Consider the following 21,155-nt stretch of genomic DNA (forward strand, 5'->3'; position numbering starts at 1 on the left):
GGCTGTCCCTTCCTTTTCTTTGCTGAAAAAAGAACTTTTCCTTCTAATTGGTGCTTGGCTGGGAGGCAGCAAACTTGTACCCTGACCCTACCCCCACCCTTCCCCAGACTAATAGTCTCTTGGCATTAATTAGGGCACTGGGTCCACCCAATATTTACTCATAACAGCCTGCTGGGGGTTGCGGGGAGAGGCAAAGGAACAAGGGCTGGAGCCAGGGAGTCTCCTCACTCGGGGCCAGGAGAATCCAGGTGGCCCACTTGGCCCGGAGAGACATGGAGAAGAGCCAGGGTCACAGAGCAAATGACCTCAACACCTCTCACCACCAATAGTAAGGAAGCTTCTACAAGCAGGAAGAAGCATAAAAGTTGGGTAAGGCTTTAGTTAGGGACAGAGGGACTAAGAAAGATTTCCCAGTGGCTGTTAGGGATGTGTTGAAGCTCTAGTTAGGGATGTGTTGAAGCTCTAGTTAGGGATGTGTTGAAGCTCTAGTTAGGGATGTGTTGAAGGTCTAGTTAGGGATCGTGTTGAAGGTCTAGTTAGGGATCGTGTTGAAGCTCTAGTTAGGGATGTGTTGAAGGTCTAGTTAGGGATCGTGTTGAAGGTCTGAGTCTCACTTCTGCTTCCCTAGGTGTAGGTCTAATCCTCTCTTTCAGGTCTTGATGAGGCTTTCTGGTAACACTGAAACCCCTAAGGTGGATTGCTCTAGCATCCAGGGGTGCAAATTCTACAGTAGGCATGACACTCTTGGGAGAGGGGCTGGAGAAGGCAGATGGCCCAGGGGAGAGGGAAGGTTTGCAGCAGGGAAGAAAAGAGGGGTGCAGGAGAGTGAGGAAGCACTGGTAAGGGGCCCTGGCCCTGACAAAGGGCTGGCCAAGGGCATAGCCTGGTGGGTAAAGAACGAGGGGCCATCTTTCTTCCAACCTTGTCCACATACCAGACCATTCTCTATGAACTGCATGCAGATTTCAGTTTTTCTAATCAAGCAGGGGTACCCCACGATCCCCAGACCACTTGAGGATTTATGTGTCAAGAGGTGTGATGCAGTCCTTCATGTCAGGGGTCTCCCAGTCTTCAATGCCCACCTGCTGGTATTATATGGCCACTTGGGCATCTAGCAAGTCTCTGAGTGTGTATGAAGCTGAGGCCCTGACCTTGTCACTGGGGCCACTCCCCACCCCTCTTCTTACCTTTGCTGATGGTTACCTTTGCCCCTCTGTTTAGGCCAAAGTTTTGGGGGTGACTGGGGACCTATTTTTCTCTCATGCCCACATCTAACCTGTTGGTCAAGCCCTACCAGTTCTCCCCTCACAATGTGCCCTCCCATCCCCACCAACCACCTTTCTGCCTCCACCCCAAGTCCCCACCTCCAGTGTGGCCTGGGTGACCATCATCTCCCCTGGACTGGCAGCAGCTCGTTCACTGGTGGCCAACTTTTGCCTTGGCGCCTCATCTCCCCAGTTTCTTGATCACACATAGCCAGGGTATCCTTTAGGAATGGTGTTCCTCCTGTCTGCAACCAAGCTTGGTTCCTGAAGGAAACGCCAAAGCTCACCAGCAGCCATATATATCCCCCAAGGATGGACACAGCCTTGAGCTCACAGTACATGTCACTGTTCCCTCAGAACAGTCTCCTCAGCAGCACGTGCGGTCCTCTCTCAGCCCCAGCCCTCCACACACACACCAATTCCATCTCAAAATGCAATCTCTCCCCTAGTAGCAGCTGGTCTCCATTCCTCCTGGAAGGTCAGTGCTTTAACTAGCCATTTTCTCCTCTGCAAATACTTCTGCCTTGGGCTGGGAGCCCTGAGGGTAGACGTTCCAGATCTCTGGCCTGGAGAAACAGGTCCTTGACTGAGCAAATACACTTCCCCTGAGCCCAGCTGACCTCCCAGCTGACCTGCTCCAGCCTGTGAGGCCAGCTCTGCACACTCACAAATGAAGGCTGCCTCAGAACTAGCCCAGGAGGCCCTCCCTCCCCGGGCTCCTCTCTGCATGAATTATTAAGGCTCATTTATGATGGGCCTGCCCAGGCCTGTGGCTTCCCTGCATAATTCATGACTCCCTCAGAAGGGTGGCGTGCCGGCACACTTCTTCCAGGAAGCAAGAAGAAAAGTGTAGAGAAGTAGCCCAGACAGGGACTGTCCATCCTGTGACCCCACCCCTAGTGAAGGCCATTCAGTGCCTTCACCGACCCTATGGCCTAAGGTGCTCTCATGGCCTCTTGGGTTCTGGTGTCCTAAGTCAATATATATTGGCTTTGTGCAAGCATACATAGTCTCCTGTCTGTGCCTCAGTTTCCCATCAGTAGACTGATAAGTTTGGACCACATGAGTGTTTTTCAACAGCCCCGGCAGTGGGACCTTTTATTTTCCAGCTAAATTCTATGTGGAGCCCCAGCGTCTTGTCTAGTTTCCCTGCACTATGCTGAGAGGTCCTTTCCTGAGGTCCTGGGGAAAGCCAGCCACTTCCCTGGTCGCTGTGGCTCGTGACCACCTGCACCCAGGTGTCATTATCTGGGAAGTTCCCAGTCCCAAGCTGGGACTCAACAATAAGCATGAACAACATATGGAGTCACTGAGGCCTCAGGACAGAGCAAAGGGCTCCAGTCACGGTTGCTGGAGGTAGGCTCTCTGTCACAGGCTTCCTAGGCCTGCAGCCATCTGCACCAGGCACTGAAACCCCCTCTGCCGGTGCATTCCCTACAGTCAGGTCCCACCCAGACCCGTTTCACAAACTGGTAAGCTGAGGTCCCTCAAATTGTCTCCTAGGAGGTAGCCATATGGCCGCCGCCCTGTGTGTCCAGCCAGGTGCTGAGAGGGGGTAGCCTAGCCAGTCTCAGAAGGTACAGAACAGGTCTGAGACACCTGTAGAGGTCACCAGATAAGCCAGGGATGACACAAGTGTGCACCGCCCCATCCCTGCCCCACCCAGGAACTCAAGCCCCCCTAAGGGTGTCAGGACAGACCCCCCTCACATTCCACCAGCCACTCTGGTCAGATTCTATGATTCACCCGTCCCCATCTCCCCTCCTGCCTGTTCTTCCCCTCCCCCAGTATGAGTCAATTCCTCACCGAGCTACAAATAGCTGTCCTCCGTTTGTCCTCAGTGTGGCTTCATGCCTTGAGGAGGACAGAGACCCCCCTCAAGATCCTTTATTTCTCCTCAGTCCCCCTGAAGGCTTTCATGTACAGAGGGGAGCCCAGGCCAGACCTCCAGAGGCCAACCTATCAAGGACAGCTCTGTTCTCTACCCTTGTGCCTCCTCTATCTGGCCTAGTCACCTCTGCCAGAAAGGCCTCCTGAATTTTCCTGACACACACACCCCCGCCCCCACCCCACCCCCACCCCGTCACCCTACAAATCCACAGTCCTTACCATAGTTTACCAAGCCTCACCTTACACTGAGACTGCAGTCTGGGTTCATAACCATCCTTCTTGTGGAGCCTAGTTTAGAGCTTAGCAAAGAAGTCTCGTGGAAACATCTGGAGACAGAGGTCTTCCCAAAATGGCGTCAGGTCTGACCCCCTCCCATGTGCAGTAGGAGAGAGGCTTCACCCTCAGCAAACACCCAGATAGCCAGGAAACAGGGGTGTAAAGCACCCACTGTGTGCTAGGTATTCTCTGTGACTGTAATCAGGATAAACAGCCGGGTGCAAACCTACTCACGCCCACCTCACAGACGTAGACTCTGAGGCCTGGAGAGGCAGGCCAACTTACCCAGGAATGCACAGCCAGTTGGTACAACCAGATTTGAACCTGGTAAAGTCTGGTGTCAGAGTCCTGGCCTTGCCTCTAGACCTCTAGACCTCTCTCTACCTTCAAGGGGATTTCAATAGCCAAAATTAGGGAAGGGGAGACGCTAAAGGCTGTCTGTCCTTCTTTGATTACCGTTTCCACCCCTACAGCAGAGGCTTTTGTCTCTTCAGGCTAAGCCAAAGCTGAGCATAAGGAAGTAGTTGTTCCTCAGATCCCAGCGGATGTGTGGGGTTATGGAGTGAGTGTAGTCTCTGCTGGGTTGAGCTTGCCCTACAGCGCCTCCAAATCCACAGTAGGAGCCCGATGCAGGTAAGAGCAAAGACCCACTTCCTCTGGATTAGATTCCTTTCAGACCGGCTTCTCTAAGTGAGCCAAGCCCCCGGCAGCATGAGCACACACCTGCCTTGCCGCGCACCACTAGCTATTTAGCGACTTGGGAACTCAGTGTGAGTCTCCCTCTGAGACCTGCATCGAAGGTGCACACCCACTGTGGAGAGTGGGACCATTGATGCTAGGTGGATTTCAATGGTGCTTCACACGGGTTCCTCCTCCTCTGGTTCTAGAGGAATGACCAGGCAGAGAGGAATCACTTTGCTTGGTGAACCCACACTGTCCCTCATGGTTGACTCAAGGACAGGCAAGCAAGTTGAACCAGCAGAACTCAAAACTGGCAAAATACTTCGCACGTATCTCCAACCTTCTGCAAAGTCTTAACTTTCATGCTTCATTCACCATTAATCCACTCATCAGGGTGGTTAGTGAGCAGTGAGCACCTGCTATGGGCGTGAGGGAGGGACTCTGTGGTTAGCACTGCAGGCCTGCCCTTGGAATTCAAGCAAGGCAGGAAGACTTCTGACTATCATGGGGTGGGAAGAGGAGCCCCGAAAGCCCTGGGGGGACGGGGTAATTGCTTTTGAGTCTGACCTTAGCCTGGGTCAGGTTCGGATAGTTCCACTGAGCTGGAGGGCGGTGCACACATAGGGCATCGCTCGTAGAGCTGGGAGTGAGCTCTGCACAGTGATGCTCCATCTGTTCCCAGCCGCCATTCATGATACCAAAGCGGGCTGCTCCCACACAGAGGCCTAAGAAGTCCAACCCTCGAGCACATGCTGGCTGATGAGAGTTTCAGGCTCCCAACAAGGAGGTCTTAGGAAAATGGACACAAGCAGAGGGTGGTAAACTCAGGAGTCATGGAGCAGGACCCTACTCAATTCCTGGTACCCAACACAGACAGGGGATAGCTGAGACAGGACCTCTCTCCAGGAACATTCAGTACACTCTATACCGTGAAGCCAGGTCCTCTGAGTCGGGAGGAGAGAACAGGCCGGCAGGCAAGGACAGGACACCATGGCTCGGTGGACTCTGTTTCTTCTTTCAATCACTCCACAGAACATGAACCTGTGCCCATCACAACTGGGCCCCACTGCTGACCCAGTAGGCCCATGAATTTTAACATTGTAGCCTATACTCTCTGTAACTAGTAACCTTATTCCTGAGGTGGGGGCTGGAGGTACTGAGGCTAAGTCCAGGTGGTTGAGGCATACCGAGGATGACCTTGAAATTCAAAGCCTCCTGTCTCTACATCTATGTAGAGTGCACTGTGCCTCTATGGCCAGTTTGCACGATGCTGGGACTCGAACTCAGGACCTTGTGCATACTAGACAAGCGCTCTACCAACTGAGCTACATTCTAAGCCTAGAGTATTATTATTTTCTACACTCTTTACCCTGTTGCCCCTCTTACTGACAGAAGGCATTTTCTGGTATTTTTTTTCTTACTTTCTGGTACTCTATGTGAATCCCCTCTGTAGACTTCTAGGAATCCAGAGGCATATCAAGAAGGGGCTTCATGGGTCCCCCAGAGGCTCCACTTCCTACGGCACCTCAGGGTGGTCGCTAGGCAGAGAGGAACTACATGTCATTAAACCCTAAGCTACCGGGAACAGGGTTAAACGACTGGGGAAAAAAAACCAATCCCCTTTTAAAGATGATAAGGCATGGAGTAATTGGAACTCCATAACTTAAGAGGCTGACTTTGTGATTCTTTACTTCCTTTCTACCTCAGCCCTTGCCCATGAATCAGATTTCCTAGCACATAGTAGGTATATACACCAAAGAAAACAAAAATCAAAGCTACAGGTCCCTCCAGATGGGCACGTGGAGTCTCCACCCTTCTTCAGCGTAGAGTAATGGCCCCATCCGTACGCCACCAGTCTGGAAATCACCTGTGAAATATATTTCTCCCGGCACTAGCTCAGGAACCATGTAAATCACTCGATTTAATGGCCTCTGGGATTGTTCCCTGCCACCCACTTCCCAGAAGCTCTGTGCTAAGAAACCGGGACTGTGGGGCAGCAGACTGCCTGGCCCCAGTCATATGGTCTGGCTTCTAGGAACTGCCCAAAGGGGCAGTAGTATCGAAGAGCAAGGGAAGAGAAATGATCAGCCCGTCAGGGGCTGGAGCCACGCACAAGGTCCACCTCTCGCATATTCTACTTTTGCTTTCTGTCTGCCCCCACAACAAATCTTCAGGGGAAGGAGAGTCCACGTGATTTCCCAGAGCCTCCACAACCTCAGCTGACCAAGGTCCAGGGCCACTGGAATGGCCAGGGACAATAGGTGGCCTGGAGTATGATGTCGCCACATTCCCTGGATATTCCACGATGCACTGGCCATTCAGGGGTACCCCTTATTCGGATACACTTGCATGTCAGACTGTGACCTCCAGAAAGCAGGGACCCGGTTAATTCAAGTCACAGTGAAGGGCTTAAGTAGAGAAGGCAGTTAGGAGGTAGATCTAGAAAGACGGGCAGTCCGTGTGTTCATCAGGGCAGATGGGGTGTGGGCAAGCATCACTGCAGAGGATCAGAATGGAGGTAGTGGGGTGGCCTTCTCAGTAGGTCAGGACACCCCCCACCTGCAGGAAATATGAAGAGATTTGGGAACAGCATGGCTCCTTGGAGTCAGATCACCACCACCCCGCCCCTCACCCTTATCAAGCAGAAGGGCATATGCTTTCCTGTGTTTCCTCTAGGGCACAGTTCATTACCTTGACCAACCCGAAGGGCTTTAGAAAAATACTGGTTCTGGTTTGGGGATGTAGTTCAGTTGGCAGGGTATTTGCCTAGCATGCCTGAGGCCCTGTGTTCAGTCCCCAGCACCACAGAAGCCTGGCATCCTGGTGCATGCCTATAATTCCAGCACTTAGAGGTAGAAGCAGGGGGATCTGAAGTTCAAGGTCATTCCCCCTACATAGTGAATCTGAAGCCTGCAGCCAGCCTTGGCTACCCCCGTGTCTCTAAACAAACAGAAAGGGAACGTGCTAATGCCCTACCCCCACATTAAATGCTACAGTCCCTTTTCACCCTCTGAGCAGCCACTGCAACAACATCACTGGAAGACAGGGGAGCTCAGGGCACAAACTGTACTACCAGCAGCCAAACCAGGCCCACAGGAGGCACCATCCCAAATCCTGGATAAATCTGATCCAGTTTCTATAGATGTGACTAGTTTACCCCTGGGGCCACCCATGCAGATCATGAGCTACTTGCTTTGCAAACATTTATTTGAGCACTTGAGAGGCAGGATGCAGGAGCCGAAGGCAGTGGTGCTGGGTACACAACCTTGATGGTCGCATATGGGAAGAAGGGGATTCTGAAGTATCCCAGACCCTCATAGGGAGATGTGGGAGGTTTCAGAGGACAGCAATTCCTTGCCAGGCACTAAGAAGCAAGCAGACATTAGCTGGACCACAGGTGGGCTTGCTTCAGGCTGGTTGGACCCTCTGAAGTCTTTCTCAACTGTGCCCATCTTCATAATAAGTGGAGGTGTCTGGTACCCTAGTGGGCAGGGACTCTCTCCTGTGTTACCCCTGGACCATCTCTGTGTCTTCCATAAGCAGACTCCTGGATTGTAGGCACCCTGAACATTAGCTTACAGGGTAGGATACAGATGACAGACATGCAAATGGGGATGGCAGAGGAGTATCTTCACCTGCTGCAGAATTATTGCTTTGGAAGGGCCTGGAAATGATGAGACCCCTGAGGCTTGGAGGAGGAAGCCAGGGGGCTTGCACAGACTGCTGCAGTCAGCTGGGCAAGGCTGAGGCTGGAGTGGTCCAGGAGAAAAGGGGTAGAGGGGATTCCTGAGATGCTCCTATATAACTCCTTGGGGTTTCTGGGCCTGCCTGACCAGGGTGTGGTTTAAGTAATTCGGTGTGCTGCCTCACACCCTGCCAAGCCTCCCTGCCTGCCTGATGCTGAGTATAACTTGGGGCAGAGGGACTAGAGTGGGGATTCAGGAGTGAGCCTTGACAGCTCTTCCTCTTTACTCCACAAGCACACAGTGCCACCAACTTCCAGCAGGTGTCGGATATAGGTGTGGATCACAGGAGGCCTGTCGTGGACAGAAGGATTCATGGCTGTCCCCAGCATAGGTCAGGTCCGTCCTTTTCTGAACCCCAAGCATCTTTGTTGGACCATACCCTCATGCAACCACCTGAAGGTCCCCCAAACCCAGGAGCCAGAAAGAAGCCAAGGACTAGTGCAGTGAAGAGCCTAGAGAGCCAATCAATGCTACCCCAGGTTTTTCCCAGTGCCCAGGCACAAATACAGTCCCACTATAGACACAGGTATAGCCTGTCCTGCAGCTGCCTCCCTCTTAAATGAGGAAGAAGTCTCATAGACAGTACCCAGTGAAGTCTGGGTCTTCCCCGTGGTCATGGCCATGGGATACTTAAGGAAGCTCCTTTAGGCAGGCCAGCTGCTTGACTCTACAGCAGCAGCATATGCCCACTGCCATGGTAATATCCAGCTGCTTCCTGCTGCCCAGAATGGCCTGTCCTTGCCTTGACAGAGAAACACAAATGGCCTGAATGACCTCCTCCAGGCCACGACCGGCCAACATCAACTGGTAAAACACAGCATCTTGATGGGTTGAGGTCTAGGCTATGCCTCAACTTCTCGAAGGCTCAAGCATCGTCCCTTTGTAGAACTCAGTTTCTCCATCTATACCTTACGGGAGTTAAAGCGGACAAGTCAGAACAACAAATACCACTGACCCATGGCTATACTGCAGGTGAAGGTAGGGTTGTCCTACTGGGCCCTTTAACCTCTGAGATGCCTCCATCTCTGGGGCTGCTACAGGCCTAGAGAGAAAGTTGGAAGCCCCCATGACAAACCTTCCCAGGCTTGCATCAGGGAGGGTCAGCCCTTGCAGCTGGCCATGAATGATGACACAACATGGGTGTTATGGTGACACTCCAAAGGTCCTGAGGCTAGCGGCTGCCTGGAGTGTCTGTGTCCTTGAGTCCTGAGTGCAGAGTGGGAACCCCAACCCACCACCTGCTATCTGTGGCGGGATACACACTTGTGGTGAGACAATAGCATCACTTAGCCATGCCGAGAATCTCGTTCTCTTGTGTGAAACCGGGTGTATGTGAGCTAGCCTCATTGGAGAGCATGTATGAGACACACTACCAGGGCCCAGCTCTCAGAAACCAATGTTGTGGATAAAATAACCATTTTCTTGCTTTCTTGACTACGTCTCCTTTCTCCACGTCTTTTCTCCACCTCTCCTGCTTTCTTAGCACCTCCCTGCACCTCTTGCCTAAGCCCGCCGTAGCAGCCACAGTCTTCCTATCTTCCATCACGCCAGCCTCCTTGCGGAACAGAACCCAAGTCTGTCTGCAGAATCTCCTCCTCCAGCCCCAAGGTGACCCCATCCTCAGCTCAAGGGTAAATCCTGATTAGCCTGAACCAATCACAGCGTGCCTTCTCCATTGCCAGTGATTGGTTCAGAGTGGGCATGTGACCCAGTACTAGCCAATGAGGTGTAAGGGAAAGTCGGCTGGGGGCTTCTAGGCAAGGTTTCTTCTCCTCTTAAGAGAAACTCAGAGGAAATATCGCCTGTTCTATGCATAAAGCCTGGGTCTGATATGATGCCTGGAGCTGTGGCAGCCATCTTGTTGCCATTAGGGAAGTTGACCAAAGATAGCCAATCATAGCCAAGGTAAGGACAGCCAGGCAGGGCACCAGGGGAGGACTCGGTTCTCATTGGCAGCCCATATTTAGCAACCTTGTCAGAGGAGGAAAGGCCTAGCCAAAGGAGAAAGCCTCATCTAGGGATTGCCAAGGTGAACACAGACGTAGCTTTCTTTCCCCATCACCATCGCCAAATACGTACATTCCTTGGACTCGTTGTACAAGGTGGTGACAGTCAGTACAGTCCCCTCCTCTTCCATGGGTCCCATAAAGTAGCCTACTACTCACTACTGGTGTGGAGAGACACACAAGGCATGAGGGGCAGAAGGGCCATATTGTTCAGGAAGGGTCCTCAGCCCAGCACTGACATCCAGAAGACCAACTGCGATGGTTACAGAAACCCCGTAAGTAGAGCTGTCTGGGAGAAGGCCAGGAGTCAGGGAGGCCACAGCCTACTAGGCCCTGCAAGTGTCTGTACCTAGCTGGAGAACAGGCGTTCCAGGGCCAGTAGCAGCCTAGGCAAGGATTTGAATTCCAGACTGGGCAGCCGACTTCTGGAGTGTAAGTCACTACTGATCCTCCTAAGGGGACACTGCAGCATGAGGAGGAGGGGTCCCAGGAAAGAAGGGGAGCCCACCCGGCCCCTGCTCCCGGGGAAGACTGGGAAAGGATCTCTGTCAAGGCTCTGCCGGCTCCGTCACATTTTTAATAACTGGAGCTGGGGGCAGGGCCAGAGTGGGGTGCCTGGTTGTTTGTTTGTTGGAGCTGATGGCAGCACCGAGCCTGACCTTTAAGGCTTCAAATGCAGCATTTCAGGCAGCGCCAGCGGGAGAACGCAGCTGCGGACGGAAGTTATCAAGACTGAAATGCCATGTCAGGCTGGAAATTCACGGCAGAGCAGGGGCTTCTACCTGTCCGCGGCATACGCCTGACCCTCAGTACCCACCCTCCTGCCTAGTGGCAAAGATGACCTTCTCAAGGAGACCCAGAAGGCTTAGGTGACCCCAAAACAGCACGGGAACATTGGCGTCAAGTCCTGCCTCCCCTGCTCCCTGCAAACCAAATCAGGATTGGAGTATCGCGTCACAAAGTGCCATGACTGGAGGCGACCTGCATGGTGCCAAGTGCTCCCTCAGCCCAGGCCACAGATATGACTATTTAAGACAAATGATGGCATGTCCCAGTAGGCAGATGGCCACACGGGAGCTCATCCTTCAAGCTCTATGCGCTGAGACAGCCTACAACTTAAACATGTGTTTGAAGGCTCACTTCCCTCTCCTTGGGCCTCACTTTCCCTGAGACCGGGACATCTGGATCTCCTGCAGCTTTGGTGGCTGTGACCCTCCTAAGTCCAAAACTCACGCAAGGCCCATAGTGCCCAGCTGGTTTCACCCAGGTCCCTTGCCCCTTCAGAGACACCCCCCTGCCCTACAAGGTTCCTGGGCTGTTGTAGGCACCTCTGCCCTTCTGTACAGAAACCCCTTCTCAAATTGTACAGAACCTTGGGCCATCCCACCTCCCAACATACTGACTTCGAGAACACTGATAAAGTCAAACTTACTGTTCTTTCAGACATCAGAACCATCGGGCCAGGATCTGGAGAGCCCTGAAGACCAGTGCCCGAATGTGGGGTACCAGGACAGCCAATTTCACAAAGATTCAGCACATGAAAAAATGTATCCTTGAATCTCACTAGAGACACTGAATAGAGCCCACAGGGTCAACAGGTTCAAGTCTAGTCTGAATGGTGACTGCTGACCACCTGGACATCTCACACTGGGCAGGGACCCTAAACCTGCTGCAGATGCCCCTTGCCTTTCAGAGTGCAAAGGAGACCTTGCAGAGAGGGAAACCACCAGCCTAAGTCACACAGCAAAAGGTCTTCCAAACTGCCAAGACCTTGCCCTTTTCCGTAGGACCCCTACAGACTTTCTCCATACAAGGGCTACTTGCAAAGACACTTCACTTCTCAAAGGCTGCATTAGAGCTCTTCCGAATTCCGAGCCCTCCAATGAATCCGAATACCATTCAGTTTGCAGAAATTTGAATTACAAGGACGTAGCCTCTGTGTGTTTTCCTTGCAGACTGTCATCCTGCCAGTTGGTAGATGATCAAACTTTCCAGCTCAGCCTCAACTCAGGCTGTTCCTGACATAAAAGTTTGCAAAACATGGGTCTTCACAAGCAGGAGGCTTTGTTTCTCTCTGCCAGCGTTCGCCCACCAAGTTCTGGCATTCACATCAAAGGCAGGTACAGAAGGTGGGCCCAGCAAGCACATTCTGGCTGCAGAGATAAACTGTCATGTGCCTGCACTACACACACAGAGAGGCATGGGTTCATATATGCCTATGTGCATATACCTGCAGCTGTGTATCTATCCAAACAAGTATGCACATACACACCTACACACATGCATAAATACCATGCTAGCACAAATATACCTAAGCACACACCAACTCACAGGCACACTGTAAACAAGTATGATGTATATTCCAATACATTCGCAAAGGTGTACTTGAACACAGAGATGTAGGCAGTCGTACCTACAAGCTTACATATATACTCAGGCCAAAGTAAAGGCCCTCCCTGTACAACAGGAAAGCCTCAGAAACCATAACCAGGCCCTTATAGGATCTGGCTGAATACTGGATGTTATAGGTAAGGGGGTAGGTGCAGTCAGGGTAGGCACAGATGTATTTGCGTACCCTCTTAGATCCAGGGCCTGGAAGTGGGTCTATCCCTCTTGACCCATGCCCATCCCTTGTCTAGGAGGTAGCACAGGGGCCTCAAAACCCAGAGAAGTCTAGTAAGTACCCAAGGTCATGAACTACTGGAAGGAGCACTGTCAGGGGCATACCGAGAGGGCACTGCTCAGAAAGAACTGGCTGGCTGTCCAGGACAGAGTAACCCAGTAGAAACAAGGGACCTGGGATCTCACGAAATGGAAGAGACACTGATTGGGGTGGGGATGTCTCCTTTCTTGCTCCCTTTGTCTGATGAACATCATTTTTAAGGTTGGAGAGATGGTTAATGACCAATAGGAAAGATTTCCTCTCCTCCTCTTTCTCTGCTAAACAATTAGGCTAATCTAACCCAAAGTGGGTCAGTCAGAAGCAAAGAGACTTCAAGGCACCCAAGGTACCAGGCCCAGACAACCTCGTGCACACACAAAGAGCAGTCCAGATTGGGGTGGGTCATACTTCATCCCCGCTAGAATGGAGTGTGGAGAGGAGACAGATGATAGTTCCCCCACACTTGTCTTCTCAGAGGGCTGGAATGTCAGAGTCGAAAGATCTGAGGAGAAAGGAAACTGAGGCCCAGGAGGGAAGGACCTCTGCCCAAGGTCACCAGGGAAGCTGCCTCGCTGGGAAGAATTTGCTGGGTTTGTTCTTGACAGCTGCAACCCAAACAAAGTAAAGAGTCCCCTCCCCCACACACAGCTAAGCAAGGCCTCCTGGTAAGCCCCATTCCCACCAGGCTCAGTCACTAGCACCAACAGTAGCTGGGGACAAAGAAAATCAGACCAGACCAGAAAGATAAGGGTGTTTGTGGGACCATAGGGAACGGCAGGACCAGGATAGGGGACAGGATCAGGGGTGGGGACAACCATAAGAACTGAGGAGTTTCACAGGGCCGGGACGGGGCTTGTCCACATAAGGTCAGGCTCAAGCTGTGCGCATCCAAAGGACAGAACTCCTGATTCCTTAAGGAAGTCCCACAGAACCTTTTGTAGGGACTCCAGAAGCACTCGTGGGCATTTCAGTCTCAGTGGTCATCTGCACTGACACCCTCCCCACCCCTGAGGTCCTCAGTGACATTAATGTGGCTCTTGAGGTTGCAAAGAATGAGAGAAAAAAAAAAAAGGAAGGTACAAAAGAATTTTACGCCAGGCAGTGGTGGCACACGCCTTTAATCCCAGCACTTGGGAGGCAGAGGCAGGTGGGCGGATTTCTGAGTGGGAGGCCAGCCTGGTCTACACAGTGAGTTCCAGGACAGCCAGGGCTACACAGAGAAACCCTGACTCAAAAAACCAAAAAAAAAAAAAAAAAAAAATTAAAAAGAAAAAAAAACCCTACAAACTACACATACACTTCCCTCCAGGGATACGGATATTGATTCTGTAGCTTCTTGTTTAGATAGTGGGCACCAGGAAAAACAAACCTGTCAGGAAGAGAATCTCCTCAGCAAGTTCCAAGTCTGCATCTGTGATGGGAACGCCATCACTATTACTTTGGGGACATGAGGCACCAGTGCCCCTCCCAGGGCTAGGGCCCAATCCCCGGAAGACACAGACCAAGGGTTCCCAGGCCATTTGGAACGGGTTGATGGCTGCAAGAGAGAAAGAACCTTGCCCAGAAAGAAACAATTCTCATACACGGTGCTGCCCTGCAGAGCCCAGGCCTGCCTGCTGTGACCCCTAAAGCTGCAGGTAACCTCTAAATATCAATGAGCACTTCCTTCAGAACCTAAGTAAGGCCTTGTACCCCAACCCCACCTGTTGTGTACAGACAGCACACTCTCAAGCACCTAGAAGACCAGAGTCTTCTGAAGTCTTGGCCTGGCAAAATAACCAAAAGGCTCCAACTTCATATATGCATTAAAAACCAGGCCCTTACCAGCCCCCTGACCTTTCTTTCTAGAATCATAACAGAATCTGGAGAGGGAGTCACCACACACACACACACACACACACACACACACACACTGCGGCTCAGCACCCTGCTTTGCCACAGTTAAAGTACTAGGACAAGGACAATTCTGGGCCCCAGGGCCATTCCTTGACGGCCAGCATGCTCATAAGGAGGGTGGCATGTACCGTAGAGCTGGTAGGGTAGCCTTGGCCAAAGATGGTCTCTCAGATTCAGGAGACCCGGAGGAGAAAGAGGGTCAAAGCAGGCAAGGTCACAGAGGGGTGCTGTGGGGGGGAAGGGAAAGGAAGGGGGGAAGGGCTCACCCGCCTCCTACATCCTCATCCTTTTCATTTTCCTCCTAAAACACTTAGGTCTCTAGCTCCTCTCCTCACCTCCTGGACTCCCATCCCATCGTTCCCTTGGGGTTGACAGAACTTCCTTCCTCAGTCCCTTTAGGAAAAGTGGGCTTTGGGCAGGTCCTTCTCTCTTTGTGTGTCTCGGTACCCAAGTCTGGGGATTCTGAGGACGAGCTGGTAATACAGGCAAGCAGCCCATCTTGGGCTCAGTGAGGGGAATCCACCGTGAGCCCTGTGACATCTTCCACCACCAGTCACCAACGATGGAGGGACAAAGGGTGGTGGCGAAGAGAGACAGGAAGGAAGTCAGAATCAGGCAGGGTGGCACACGCTTTAATCCCAGGACTCGAAGCTCTACATATGTACTGTTCTATACAGTGAGACCTTGCCTCAATAGGTAATTAAGTAAGTAAATAAATAAAGTAAATTTAAAAAAATAGTTCGGGGGGGGGGGAGCTCTGTGAACGGCTGGCAACTGAAGTTCCGCAGGCCTGGCTTGCGAACTTGATGCAGGTGTGACCAGTCACTGCCTTGGTGCCCAGGAGAGTTGTAGCTGCCCACTGGAGGCCGCCCTGCCCCCACCGGCTCTCCCTGCTAGCCTCTTAAGATTGTATTATTTCAGTAGGGAAAATCACAGCAAGGTCATCTCAAAAGAGAGGCCCAGCTCCAGAGGCCAAAATGGAGCATGCAAGGCTTATCCTTGATAGCCAGCATGCCTCCAAACCGTGTCCTTCAAGAAGCTGACAGAATCCACCGGATGCATTTGAGATGCTGAGAGCTGGTAGCATCTACCTCCATCCAGCAGAGTGGAAAGGAGACCCTGACTGCTGAAGGGCTCGCTGAATCTTCTTGTGGTGCCCTCTTTACTTCGGAATCAGTGTCTTCCCGGAGACGTGTGTGTGGTGAGGAATCTGGAAGAAGATTCCTCAGACTATGAAGACACCCATTTTAAAGTGGGTCTCTTCCCTTTTCAGAAGGTTAGCCCGGCATTTCTAGACAGGAGGAGTAGCCTGATAAGTGTGGAGGGCAGAACAACCAAAGGTCTCCCCCAAACTCTCAGCCCCAGGAGGGGTGCAGGCACCTGGCAGTGATGCATTCTACTGACAGCAGCAGCAGGCCTGGAAACCTCACCCCTCCCTCCTGAGAAAGCTGCGGCAGGTTGTTGGAAAGATGGGGGGACCCACACATGTAATATTGCCTCCCACCAACAGGGAGAGCCACAGAGAGGTGGAGACTTACTGTGAGACCCAGACAGACACGCGTCACCCACCATTAACCATAGCTAGACTGACGCATGCCCCGTCATGGCGCTGCTCCACGTTTGCCCACCCAGAAGAGAAGCACTTATGTACTCTGACAGACGTTCATTTGCTGGGGGGTGCAAGCCTCTTGGGGGTCTCTCACTGTTCCCCAACCATGCCAGAGGAAGGGAGGTGCTAAACCCACCACATCGCTAGAGCAGAGCTAGGTTAAGAGGTGCAGCCAGGCGGGTACTCAATTCAGCACTTAACCATTACTCCACTAAGCGGGGGGACAGAGAACCCAGAGATAGCAGACGACTAGGTACAGGGACCCAACAGAAAGGACAAAAAGACAAGCAGGCCAGGTTAGGTACAGAGTGACGGGAGGAGGTAAGATGGGGGGGGGAGACCCTAAAGCTGTAGTGTGGGGCAACAAAGAGAGACAGAAAACATCAGGGCCATTAGCAGCAAGCAATGCCTCTCAGCCAGCAGCACTGGCTGGCCTGACTACTGGGGTGGGCGTAAATGGGAACAGAATGAAGCAGGTAAAAGGGAGTGTGCTCCGTACTAGGGCTCCATCCTCTGAGACACGAGAATACACACACCCTTGCATGATGTATCTGAAACCCCAGTGCAGATCCAGGTAGGGTGAGAGAGGCCCCTCTTCCTAAAACCAAAGTCCCTGTCCTCCCTCCAGCGCTAACTCCTTTGCCCTTTGCAATCTAATGGCTTGATTCACTTCCCCCGATGGCAGACAGCCACGCTGCCAGAGCGATCACAGGGATGACGGCCACCAGATCCTAAACCCGCATTTGATTAAAACCGAGCAGTTTGAGAAGCTGAGCCCCCTTCCCATGGCACCACACTCAGGAGGGTATTCTTGAACATTGAGGGCCTTCCCCACGGAAGGCTTGCTACCCCAGGACCGTGAGGTTGATAGTCCTACTTTCCATCTTGAAAATCCACCTGTATCAGTGTCCTCCTAGCCTGGCCACTCTGATCCAAGAAAAGGTTAAGGGATACCACTCAGCCCTGAGCCACCCATCGAGCCCTGTGCCCCAGCAGCAGCCCCAGCCTTTTGTGCCAGTTTAACAAAAGCCCTAACTCAGAACCAGCACAGTCACTGGGAGGGGTCTACAAGAGTCCCCTTCCTCCCTCCAAGGATCAATAGATATCTGCATCCATGGGACCAGGGCAGCTGAAGGGCACTGCCTGTCATGGCAAATGCTCCTGAATGTCACACATTCATCACCTAGACCCAAGAGCCTCAGCCCCTCTCTCATCCCCCTAATTACAATTTGCAAGACATGTCCCAAACCCTCGAATTAACTCCAACTACATCAACAAGGGAAGAGTGTCCAGCTGGAAATGTGCAGCTGCGGTCACGCCCTCCTAACATCTTCTGGCTAAGCTCAGAGGGACGGGTGTACACTGTGGACAGGGTATCACATTGTCCTAAGGGAGACCCAGCAGCTGTGTGAGGCAGTGCGCGAGCAGGGAAGGGGAGAGAGGCCAGAAGAGATAGAAAGAGACAACTACTTAAACCTTCACTGGAGGAGCTGAGAAATGGCTAGGAAAGAAAAAAAAATGTCTTGGCTTTGAGGGGGAAAAAAAGGAACAATAAAAAACATGCTTTTGCTCCTTTTAAACAGCAAATGAAAGACAATACCACGACCCACCAACCCTTGAACTTCCCCACACTCCCCCATCCACTCGTGAAAAATCCAGACAGCTGACAGAGGACACGTCCGTGCGGCACCTGTAATTTGCCAACTGATCACCCTCCTGAACACAGCCCTTCTGTGTGAGGAGAGCGATGCTAAGCAGAAGGACAGAGAGACAGACTCTGAGCCCGGCTTCATCTGAGTTCGTTTTTTCCTCATCTGGGAGAAGCTGAAGTAGGCAGACTCTGTGGCAGAACCGGGGTCTCCTACCCAAGGGCAGAACTGCTGTTATGACGCAGACTAGTCGGGCTCTTTTCTGGGGCCAGACCCTTCCCTCTTGTACCCAAACCTAGGCCAGGACATTCGTGAAGGAGTCTGGGGACAGGTGGCTCTTCAAAGCCGAGGACAGAAAACAGAAGCAGGGTGGTTGCTATGCCCCAAAGGGTGTCTGGACACTGGCATCTGGCTAAGGCACGGTGTCAAGAAACAGATGTTGTCCTAAAGGCCACATGCAGAATACCCACTCCTTATCCAGACACATCTGCCAGACTTCGCCAGCTCTTGGGGAAGGTGAGGAGGCTCCGACTGACCATAACCACTAGCTAAAGCTGTTAGAAGCTGGAAATGTTATTACCCAGTTGGTAGCAGGAGTGACAGTGTCAGCATCAGGGGCAGGCAGGGGGCCTCCCCATCAATCACCTTCTGACCCAACCCCAGTACTTTCATCTCCTTATTGAGCTCTCCAGGGATGTCCCCCCAGGTGGGCGACCAAAAACAGGTGACATTGACCAAAGCAAGAAGGTGCTGGTGCATCCAGTATTGCCCCCCCCCCCAAGAAAAGGCCCAAGAAGACAGGTGTGGATGCAACCCCACGTCTGACTCTAAAGCGCCAGGTTCCCACCAGGGATAAAATACAGGGCAGATGCGTGGCTCCAAGTCTACCGGGCAGGGGTCGCTGGCCATTCTCTTGACCAACCCCAGGTTTCTCTATCACCGGACAGTGGCAGGGATATCAGCTGGCAGACTCGACCCCCGCCCCATCCCTAAGCTTGAAGATGTTTTGCTCTGTCCCGTTGCGGGGGGGTGGGGTGGGGTGGGGGCGGTCTATGGGAAGCAGGGGCTCCGCAAGGAAGTTTCGCGTCGCAGCCAGGAGCTCCGGGACCCTGGCTGCTAGCCCAGGGGGGTTTGTAGCCTCCACCCTCACTTGCAGCATGCTACGGGAACCAGAGCCCCCGCCCCGACACCCGGAGTGGAGAGTGGAGGTGCAGACGCTGGCTGAGGGGCGCAAGGGAGCGCGGGGCTCCGCGGGGTCCCGCGGCCGGCCGAGGCCACTTACGTGTGCTGCTGGGGGAAGCTGTAGGCACAGGCGCCGGGGGCGGTGAGCAGCGGTAAAAGCAGCAGAGGCGGCAGCAATAGCAAGAGCGGGCGTGCGGGCCCGGACGCTGGGCCCCGGGGGTCAGGGCAGGGCCGGGGACCGCGACCCAGCCAGGGGCGAGCGGTCCGCACCAGGTCGGGCCAAGAAGCGCCGCAGGTCCGAGCCGGCACCGCCATGTTTCCATTCAAGATGCGGCGCCGCGGGGAAGGAGGGGGGGACGGCGGCGGCGGCGGCGGGATGGAGGGGGGGGCGCGGGCGGCGGGTGGCGGGCTGCGGGCGGCGGGCTGCAAGCCGGCCTCTTCTCCACCTCCTTCTCTGCGCGGGGCCTCCTGGGCTGCACTGGCCGCAGCGCCTCTGCGGGCTGCGCGCAGCGATCGCCCCGCCGCGCTGGCTCCAAGCGCTTTGAGCGCCTGGCCCGGGACCTGCGCTCAAATAGCGGCCGCCGCCAACCTGCCGGCGCCGCCCTCCCCTGTCGCTCCCTAGCTCCCTCCCTCCCTCCCTCTCCTTGGCCGGCCCGCCTCCGCGCGCCCCCGCCGCGGCCACGCGCCCGCCTGTGCCCGCGCGCCCCTCGTCCCCGTTCACCCCCGAGCCTGCCCTATACTGGCTCGCGCAACCGATGCGAATCCAAGCTCGCGAGTCCTGAGCCCCAGCCGTGGTCCCAGCGCCCAGGGCACGTCCCCGCCCCCACACCTCAGACCTGGGAACTCCTTTCGGCTGTGTGAGTGGGAACTCTCCTAGGTAGTCTCACATATGACCCTTCTGGGGCTCGACCTTCAACAGGCTTAAGGCCTGGAGTCACAGGTTTAATGGTGGAATGGCAGGCTTCTGCAGACTACAGAGGAACAGAGCAGTACTGTTACACCCACAGTAGCTCCAGCTACCTCAAGATTTCTTCCTGTGAGGATCGGTGTGTGTGTGTGTGTGTGTGTTTAGTGGGAGGGGGGGACGACTTTGCACTTCCAGCCCTCCACAGAAAAAAACGGATCTTGGTTCTCCTAGTTCCTTGGGAGGGAGTCTGAGTCCAGCGGTGCAGATCTGGGGACTGAAGGAAGCAGGATACCCCAGTTCTTGCTTGGCTCCACTTTACTGCCCAGACAACACGTGCCCAAGCCTCAGCTCCCTGGACTTGCACAGCTTCTGGTCAGACTAGTCTAGAGGCAGGAAGCTCAGCCTGGCATAAACCATTCATTTTTGTCCTGGTGGGCCTTGGCACCTTCCTGCTGTCTGTCGTTACAACGATGAAGTGTGGATAACAGTGGCCACCTTCTCAGAGCCCACCTTTTCCTTACGAATACTCCTGTAGGTCCGCAGTGGCATTTCCAGGATGCAGTGAGAAAGGGGTGAATGTCTGGAAGCAGAAGCACTCACAGTTGGGGAGAGCATCCTAAGGAACTGCTCAACTTGGCCCTTGAGCCCACTTTGGCCCCCCCAGCCCCAACCCACAACACTCCCAGCTCGCCTGACACAGGACCCCTTTAGCAATAGCTGCCAAAAGGGCTTATTACCTGCTGGATGGCACAGTTCAGAGATGTCCGGGACTCTCATGCCCGGCTAGGTCCCCCATCATCTGTCTACTACTCAGCCGACTTTTCAGAGAGATGAGAGAACAGTGGCCTCTGAGCTGAGGGGTACAGAGGTGGGCTTCCCATTTTGCCCCATTCCTATAAGTTAAGGCTTGACAAGAGTGTATCTTCCTCACCTCTTGATCTCAGTGAAGTTTCCTGGGCCAGGTTCAGTATATTATACTGAACACCATGAGGCTCCACCAATGATATCAAAGAGGGCCCTAGGTTCTGGGCTCCAAATATCTTCTGATCAGGAAGGGCCTAGAGGACTATGGGAGGCTGCATCAGGCCAGCTCTACAGGGAGGCAAGCAGGGGTGTCACTGAGTCAGATGTGTGACTATGTCAAATACCCACCGCTCCTTGTCCCCAGCTCTGGACAGAACAGTTCATCACCAGGACTGATAAGAGAGTGTCCTGTACTGGAGAGTCAGGAGCTTGAGCTGAGCACCTTTCTGTCCTGCTAACACCTGCCCCTAACATCGGCATCCCTCACATGCAGACAGGACTGGTCTGAGATGTCTACAGCTCCTCCTGGGTGGGTACAGGACTACAGTGTCCTGACACATGTCAGAGACAGGCTGGCTGACC

General features: G+C 53.5%; 1 protein-coding gene across 4 annotated transcripts in view; it reads right to left on the reverse strand.

Annotated features, from left to right (window-relative positions):
- Cacna2d2 (calcium voltage-gated channel auxiliary subunit alpha2delta 2) overlaps nucleotides 1-19,416 on the reverse strand; it is a 129,293-nt gene extending 109,877 nt beyond the window's left edge. For 2 of the 4 annotated variants that reach the window (XM_052187373.1, XM_052187372.1), the window contains exon 1: nucleotides 18,963-19,416. In XM_052187373.1, the coding sequence (XP_052043333.1) occupies nucleotides 18,963-19,177 (215 nt within the window). In that variant the 5' untranslated portion in view covers nucleotides 19,178-19,416. The remainder of the gene's footprint in view (nucleotides 1-18,962) is intronic. The other 2 variants (XM_052187375.1, XM_052187374.1) reach the window with 1 other exon arrangement.
- Nucleotides 19,417-21,155: the final 1,739 nt, after the last annotated feature.

Source organism: Apodemus sylvaticus, chromosome 7 (genome assembly GCF_947179515.1).
Source record: "Apodemus sylvaticus chromosome 7, mApoSyl1.1, whole genome shotgun sequence".
Lineage (NCBI taxonomy): Eukaryota > Metazoa > Chordata > Mammalia > Rodentia > Muridae > Apodemus > Apodemus sylvaticus.